The sequence below is a fragment of the Physeter macrocephalus genome, chromosome 19 (assembly GCF_002837175.3).
Source record: "Physeter macrocephalus isolate SW-GA chromosome 19, ASM283717v5, whole genome shotgun sequence".
NCBI classification, from domain to species: Eukaryota; Metazoa; Chordata; class Mammalia; order Artiodactyla; family Physeteridae; genus Physeter; species Physeter macrocephalus.
In genome coordinates, this window is record NC_041232.1 from 72095245 (window position 1) to 72104075 (window position 8831).

The window sequence follows — 8831 nt, forward strand, 5'->3', positions numbered from 1 at the left end:
GGGGGGATAGGGAGGGTGGGAGGGAGGGAGGGAGACACAAGAGGGAAGAGATATGGGGATATGTGTATATATATAGCTGATTCACTTTGTTATAAAGCAGAAACTAACATACCATTGTAAAGCAATTATACTCCAATAAAGACGTTTTTAAAAATAAATAAATAAAATACAATGCTAATGTCAAACCTGAAAAAAAAAAAAAAAAAAAAAAGATTAAAGGAGTCTGGTCAGAATAAGGCCAAAGCCTCATTCACTCTAGAGGAATCATTCACGTCAGTGTAGCTCAGTGGTTAAGCAACGGACGTGAGGTTAAGCAACCTCAGTGGTTAACCAACCCCAGGCTCAGCTCTCTGGCTTTTCTCCTTCTTAGCTGTGTGACTATGACCAAGTTATTTCACTTTTCTAAGCCGAAAAGGACTTATAAAATGGATAGACTAAATTAATGAAGTTGTTCCAGAATAAGAGATAAAATAATCATCCCTGTGTCTGGCACACTAAAAGCACTCAAGATACTGTAGCTATTGTTGTCATAATTTTCTGAATTCAGATTTTCGTTCACCGATAGATGGGGGATTTGAACAACATTCCACTTCAGGCCTCAATAGAGAAACCCAGCTTTCATCTGTTATTATGTATTACGGTTCAGTCTAAGATTTCATTTGAAAAGAAAGAAGGGGTTTTTTAAGTGTTAGTGTGGTGAAGTGATGAAAACCAGCACACCAACATTTTATATTTTCTGAGAGTAAAGTTAACTAGAAAGCCAGCAGTAGATTATAAAGAGACAGTATAGCATAGCACAGCAGTTACTCTGGCTGGCATCCCACTTCCGAGTCTATCACTTATTAGTCGTGTGAATGTGGGTGAGCTATTAAACCTCCCGGGGTCTCAGCTTTTACATCTGTAAGAAGGGGATGATAACATTGCCCACCTTATTATGAGATATGTGTTGTGAGGATTATGAGATAATAAAAGTAAAGGGCTTTCTTCCAGCAGTGCCCGGCGTGTAGTAAGAGCTATGTAGGCCGGTGGCGGCAGCGGTGGCGGCCACGGTGGTCCATGTTCTAATCGGAGCCCCGTGCCAGGTGCACTGCAGCTCAACTCAAGTGGGAAAATCTTCCATTTAAACAAATTATTTTCTCTGTAGGCAAAAATAAATACCTGTGACAGACTATATTCTTAGAAATCATATTCCCAGGAAATACAGTTCCCAAAAGATCTAATTTATAAGATTGTATTTTTAACCACATTGAATTCTTTGATATTTTAAAAGAGATCTGTTTTGTCCTATCCTTGAGTAATGAGGGTGGTTAATTAAACGTACAAGTAGTACTAGAGATGGAATTTTTTAAATACAGTGATTTGGTCTAGTTATTTAACGTAAAAATGCTTAGTCTCCTGCAGTGTCATTTGTATGTAGACTTTGATACAAAATTCTTATTACACTTTTCATGAATTATTCTGCAGTGGAGAAAAGGTATTTTGTTGTCAGTGCCTCAATGTCCATGATTGCAGAGCCGGGCATACAGCACTGAAACACTGGACCACGCACTTAGCTTCTCCTGGATGATGGAGGCTAAACCTTCCCTTGAAGTTGCTTCTTCTCCCAAGACAAGTCTTGCTTGAGCCAGAATGTGTTAAGTGATACAGTGGGAGCAATACCCATGCTTTCTGGTTGGCTGTCTCTTAATGATATCAGTTGTAGAAATGGTACCATTTCTACTGAAAGTCAGACTCTTTCTAGAAAGGTCTCCAGATCTACCCTGACCAGTTTGCATTGTTAATTTAATGCAGTCAAGAAGTAATTACTGAGTTCCTGTTATGTCCCTAGCCCAGATAAGGAGTATTCCGGGTGTTGAGGGAGATACAGAAAACAAAGAACATGATCTATACTCCAAGAAAATTACGGGACTTCCCTGGTGGTCCAGTGGTTAAGACTCCGAGCTTCCACTGGGGGGGGGCGTGGGTTTGATCCCTGGTGGGAGAACTGAGATCCCACATGCCGCGTGGCCCGACCAAAAAAAGGAAAGAATTATAAGTCCCTTAATATAATGGGAGGGGGGGAAGACTGTATATGGAATCCAAACACCTATCAGCTACATGATTTTAAACAAATTGTTTAATCTTTTAAAATTTGATTTCCTCACCTATTAAATAGGTCATTTAAAGATCGTTATATGGGTTAAAATCAGGTCATGTATATGAAGGTGCTTTGAAAACCATGAAAATGCTACGCAAATATAAAATTCCTGTTTTTATTACGATCACTTTTATCAGAGAAACTATATCTACGTAGAACCGTAAAATGTCAATAAAGCAAATACTGTATATGCCTTTAAGTGTCAAGAGTGCTGCTGTAGGATTTGCCAGCAGGGTGAGGCTGAAGTGTGTTAGAAAAGTAGAGACCGGGTGATAAGTTGCCGAGGGTTCTGAACCTGAGATAAGCCTGGAGCCTTGGTGAAGATTTGGGTAGATGGAAAGGAGACTGTGACCTGAGCAGGGTCATGGAGGTTACAAATAAGCATGTCTTGCTCTGGAAGCAGGAAAGAGAGAGCAGAGTCAGATTTTGAATACTTGACAGAGTATAAATTTTACTCTTTTAAAGTATACAATTCTTGTAAAGTATACAAGTGGGTTTCAGTATACTTTTAAAGTGTACAAGTAGTTTTTAGTATATGCACAAAGTTGTGCAGTCACCTAATTCCAGAACATTTTTCATCACCCCCCCCAAAACAACCCATATCCATTAGCAGTCACACCTCAATCCTTCATACCCCAAACTCCTGGCAACAACAAATCACTTTCTGTCTCTGGATTTGTCTATTGAGGACATTTCATATAAATGGAATCGCTCCACGTGCATCCTTTTGTGTCTGGCTTCTTTCACTTAGCACAGTGTAGTTAGGGTTCATCTGTGGTAGCGTTACTTTTATGGCTAATGAGTTGTCCATTGTGTGCATATAGAACATTGCATTTATCCATTCATCAGCAGATTGACGTTTAGGCATTTTCCAGTTTTTGGGTATTATGAATAGCACTGCTATGAACATTCGTGTGCATATTCTTCCGTGGACACCTGTTTTCAGTTCTCCTGGATATTTCCCTTGGAGTGTAATTGCTGGGTCATATAATTCTGAGTTTTGTTTTTTGACGAACTGCCTAACTCCAAAGTGCCTGCACTATTGTATATTCTTGCCGGAAATAAACGAGGTTTCCAATTTCTCTACATCCTTGTCAGCATTTGTTACTGCCTTTTTGATTATAGCCATGCTAATAAGTGTGAAATGGTATCTCATTGTTTTGTTTTGCATGGTTAATGATGTTGGGCATCTTTTCATGTGCTTATTTGCCATTTGTATATTGTCTTTGGAGAAATGTTTATTCAAATCTTTGCCCGTTTTAAAATTGGATTGTCTTTTTATTGTTGAATTGAAGAGTTCTTTATATATTCTGGATACAAAGTGTCCTTATAGATATAGGATTCATCCTTACAAATATATATGTCCTTATAGACAGGTAAGTATTTTCTCCCATTCTGTGGGTTGTCTTTTCACTTACTTGATCTTCATGGCTTAGCGAATTAAACCCACTCCCTTTGTCGTTATTTTCACAATGCTATCTGTGCACTCTTACTTTCATTTCCAGTGATCATTTAACTCCTTGCCAGGCTAGTCTCCTTTCCATTAGCTGTCATTCCAGGCCCAAGCTTTGTTTCTGTGCATCCTGCCTGTAACGCACCTTGCTTTCTCTCTGCCTTTCCAGATCGCACCCTTTCTCTCAAGACCGTCCGTTATTGCTTCACCTTATACTGATATTCCTCTCTGCGCTTTATTCATTTCATACAGGGTTGCCCTCATCACATGATATATGGTATTTAATTAGATGCCGACTTTTCTTTAACCAATAACAGGAGCACGCCTGAATGAATTGCAAGACCCTCAGGGCCAGGAACTCTGTCTTCATTTCTCTTTCATTGTCCTCACTGCCTACACGATAATATTCAGGGCTCATTTGAGGTAGAATAAACCCACACTGAATATATGGGTGTGCCCCTTTTGTCATTTTTTACCCAAAGTGATACATATGAAAGACCCATTTTTCTCATTTAAATAGGAGTTCAAGAAAAGTAGGCAACCTGGATCCTGCCCTCTAGGGCCAAAGGAAGCAAGTTTTCTTGGCCGTTTAAAGCCACCTTCTTGCTAGGGGTTAGGGCTGCAACTACAAAGAGTTAGGGAACAAACAAAAAAAAAGCCATCTAAATGCCTTTTTACTATTCACTAAGGAAGCACATACTGATATTTTTGTCGTTGCTGTTTTTGGTTTGGTTTTGTTTTTACAACCAAAACAAACTTCTCTTCAAGAAGGTGTTGAGAGTTGTTTGGTACAGTTTTTATCGTACCATTTATCAGTAAAAAGAAAATGACTCATCGTTTTTTTTGGGGGGGGGGGGGCTCACTGCGCAGCTTGCGGGATCTTAGTACCCGATCTGAAGCCACCACCCCTGCAGTGGAAGCGCAGTCTTAACCACTGGACCGCCAGGGAAGTCCCATGACTCAGCTGTTGAACACTAAAACTAACCAAAATTTTAGATCATGAATTCAACAGACCATAGGTGGAACATTAATGATATTTATATCTCATAACGAAAATAAATAATCCATAAAATGAGCTTTCTCTGCTTAGAAAAAGCTACATTTATATTTTTATAACCCTTACTACTATTGTAAGGAAATGCTATGGGATTTCATATGCTTGACACTGCAGTGGCTGTTCGTCTGAGTTGTGTTTATTCCTTCATCCATTAAATACTCTACTCCTTCTGTGTGCCAGGAATGCACAGATAAATGTAAGATTGCCCTGCCCTGAAGAAGTTGCTGGTTTCACAGAGGAGACAGATGAGTCAGCAAAGAAGTCCTTAGCCTTATTTTTGTATTTTAACATCATGAGATAAAACTGCATTCCCTATGATACCATTGGTTACAAATGTATTACCTTTATGAATTAAAATACGCTTCTGGATGGCATCTTGATGTCGGTTGAAAATTCAGTACTTAAATGAAGACTGTTGTCAAAATAATTTAATACAAATTCCGTTAACGCTGAGTTGTGTTTATAGTTGCACATCTCTTAGATAAGCATATGCATTAACTCTTCCTTTTCTTAAAGAGTGCTACATGTTCAGAGTGCAGTTTCTCTTTTTTCTTGCTTTTCAGGACTACTATATTATGCAGGACATGGTTATGAAAACTTCGGGAACAGCTTTATGGTCCCTGTTGACGCTCCAAATCCATACAGGTCTGAAGATTGCCTGTGTGTACAGAACATACTGAAACTGATGCAGGAAAAAGAAACCGGACTCAATGTGTTCCTGTTGGACATGTGCAGGAAAAGGTCAGCTGCCCATTCTTTACATACTGAAGCTTGTTGGTCAGTTAAATATCCACCTTGAGGAGTTAAATCTAAAGGCAAACCTGTGCATGGCAGGAATCACTTAAGTTTGTGAATTTTAGGTTATAGACTGAAACTGATGAGAAGAAAACTAGAGGAAAATATACTTTCTGTGTATGTTTTACTTTTTCCTGTCTGCTCTAGAACGAAAGTGAAGAACGAAAGGGCATGGGTATTTTCTCATAATAGAAAAGATACGGGGACTTCCCTGGTGGCGCGGTGGTTACGAATCCGCCTGCCCGTGCAGGGGACACGGGTTCCAGCCCTGGTCCGGGAAGATCCCACATGCCGCGGAGCACCTAAGCCCGTGCGCCACGGCTACTGAGCCCGCGCGCCACAACTACCGAGCCTGCGTGCCGTAACTACTGAAGCTCGCGCGCCTAGAGCCCGTGCTCCGCAACAAGAGAAGCCACCGAAATGAGAAGCCCACACACCGCAACGAAGAGCAGCCCCCGCTCGCCACCAGCTAGAGAAAGCCTGAGTGCAGCAGTGAAGACCCAACGCGGCCAAAGATAAATAATATAAATTAAAGTTAAAATTAAAAAAAAAGAAAGAAAACATACAGCTCTTCAGCCTGCCTTTAGAATGTTTCTAACAATCCCTGCAGCTGTTCCTCCGGGAATTAGCAGAGACACCATGCATGGAGTGAGGGCCTCTAGTTAGTCATGGTATTGCAGACAGAGAAAGTTTAGCTGAAGCAGATGTTTGAAGATTAGGATCCCATTTGTCTACCATTGTGTTACTAAGGAGTGGAGCCAATGATGATTCTACTCAGATTTAGTGTTTTGCTTGCTCAGCTTTTACCAATCAAAATCCAATGGCCGAATTCAAACGTAACTCCAGTTTTAAAGCTAACAAGAAAAAAGGTGTGAGTCTCTGCTGCCTCAATAGTTTAGGAGCCCTGGATTACTTTTGGTAAATATGTAGCTAATAAGATAAAGGAATTTGAACCTATAATTTTAAGTTATGTGTAATAGGATAGTATCATGTTTATTATTTATGTTCTTTTAAGAGTGCTGTTTGAACTTTTCATATTTATATCTGTCCTTCTCCTCTCCTACCTTGTAAATAGAAATGACTACGATGATACCATCCCAATCTTGGACGCGCTAAAAGTCACTGCCAATATTGTGTTCGGATATGCCACGTAAGAAACTTTTATGTTTATGTTGAGGATTCCTTCATTCTTTGGTGACTTCTTTTTGATTGTAGATTAGAAGCCTAGAAATATCCATGGCCATCTAGGCGTAAATTTGCCTCGATATTCTTGATAGAAATTTTTAAATAATTGACTTCAGCACTTCATAGCTTGGCATCTTCTTTTTACTGAGCACCAAAGCATTTAGTTCTTGCTTAAAGATTAACTCTTTAATGGGGATGCCATGAGAGAGGCAGGGGAGGGAGTACATGAGGCTCATCAGTTTTTGCAGAAGCCTCAGGCGGCAAGTGTTTGCTTTTTTAAAAATGTCTTTTTTCAGGGCTGCCCTGGTGGCGCAGTGGTTGAGAGCCCGCCTGCCGATGCAGGGGACTCGGGTTCGCGCCCCGGTCCGGGAGGATCCCACGTGCCGCGGAGCGGCTGGGCGCGTGAGCCGTGGCCGCTGAGCCTGCGCGTCCGGAGCCTGTGCTCCGCAGCGGGAGAGGCCGCGGCAGTGAGAGGCCCGCGTACCGCAAAAAAATAAATAAATAAATAAAAATGTCTTTTTTCAGGTGTCAAGGAGCAGAAGCCTTTGAAATACAGCATTCTGGGTTGGCAAATGGAATCTTCATGAAATTTTTAAAAGATAGATTATTAGAAGAAAAGAAAATAACTGTGTTACTGGATGAAGTTGCAGAAGGTGAAATACAAACTAAAGAGAAAGCTACTCAGGGTTCTCTGTTGGGTCATTATTTTATTCCTATTGTTACTGTGCGGATTTGGAACTCGTATTTATCTTATAAGACAATTTTTTTATATAATGTTCACAACACTCAGGTTTCCCTCCTTCCTTCCCTATTGGCTTAGCTACGTGCATCTGTGCAGTATTACTTGAAGTACAAGTCTGACCCCAGACATGGTTGTGAAATAAATGAAGTTTAATCCTCAGAGCTCTTCACCTTGTTGCTATGCTTAGTGCCTGATGCTGCCCAGTCTGCTTATTTGCAAAAAAAAATTGTCTAATGAGCATCCTCTTTCAGGGTCAGACAGATAAACTTTACAGAAATGCTGAGACCCTAAGGGGAGAAGCTGCGTTCTTTTTTTTTTTTTCCTTGATGGACTTAGTAGTTTTAAAATCCTGCTTTAAGGACAGGATCCTAGAGGTCTAACACCATGTCTTCCGTTCCCTTCTATTCCTTCCTTCCCTGCCTGGCATAACACTGTGCTCGTGTCAGGTGTTGAATAAGCACATGTTACAGCCATAGATTGACATGTGTTTTTTGAAATGCCATTTTACAAGTCATATCAAAAAGAAGGCAGTTCTTTGACAAACTGGCTCACTAGCAAATGGAGTTTCATGGATGTTCCAAAGATGCCAGCTTGAGTGTATGGTATCTGAGTGTTTCATAACCTGCTCTTAGTCACATAAGTTTATTTTCATGTTTTTGTCGGTGTAGATCCCTTAGCTGGATCACTTAACTACTTTCCCCTTTAATGTAGACAGTCAGAGCTTTGGCCCTCCTTCTTCAACCAAAGAAGTTCTGCTTTTATCTGTTTTACATATTGTGTGGGCTTCTATTTAAGTTCACATTTGAAGACAAAGTTCTGGTGCTTAAAAAAAAAAAAAATTAAAGCCTTTGGAGTATGTCAGTTATTTTCAAAGTGAGATCTGTGAAGGTGTTTCAGAGACTCTAAAATGTTTTATTCTAATTTTAGTCTTTAAGATACATTAACTATCTTAAAACTTAGTAAAAAGCACCAGTTCACCCACATATGATATATACTTTGTTGTTATGGCAATGAATGGCATCCCAGTATGTGCTATGAGTTTATATTTGAACTTCTGGATTATATTTTTATTTTATTATGTATTTGAACTTTGGATCTTCTGGATAACTTAAAAATATTCAGAAAAAAAGTAAGTATTCAAAGATCATAGACCAAATAGTTAAGGCAGAAAAACTACCTTCCAGTTTCAATTGTGTACCCGTGAAACAAAATATGAAATAAGCTGATTGCTGTTACAAGGCTCCAGTTGTTAATCTGTGACCCCGGATTTTGATTTTTGTACTCCAGACAGCATTATTGTTAAGTTGCTTGAAATTGCAAAATAAATTCTTTCCTATCTAGTTTTGGCAGTATGGCATTTAAGGGACCCAAAAACCATCTCACTATATAAAACTCCAAGGCCTGGGCTTCCCTGGTGGCGCAGTGGTTGAGAGTCCGCCTGCCGATGCAGGGGATGCGGGTT

At 40.0% G+C, this 8831-nt stretch overlaps 1 protein-coding gene across 1 annotated transcript in view; it reads left to right on the forward strand.

Annotated features, from left to right (window-relative positions):
- Window positions 1-8831, forward strand: part of MALT1 (MALT1 paracaspase) — a 64304-nt gene that overhangs the window by 42982 nt on the left and 12491 nt on the right. The window contains exons 11-13 of the mRNA XM_024132245.3: window positions 5211-5388; window positions 6518-6592; window positions 7153-7280. Coding sequence (XP_023988013.1) covers window positions 5211-5388; window positions 6518-6592; window positions 7153-7280 — 381 coding nt within the window. The remainder of the gene's footprint in view (window positions 1-5210; window positions 5389-6517; window positions 6593-7152; window positions 7281-8831) is intronic.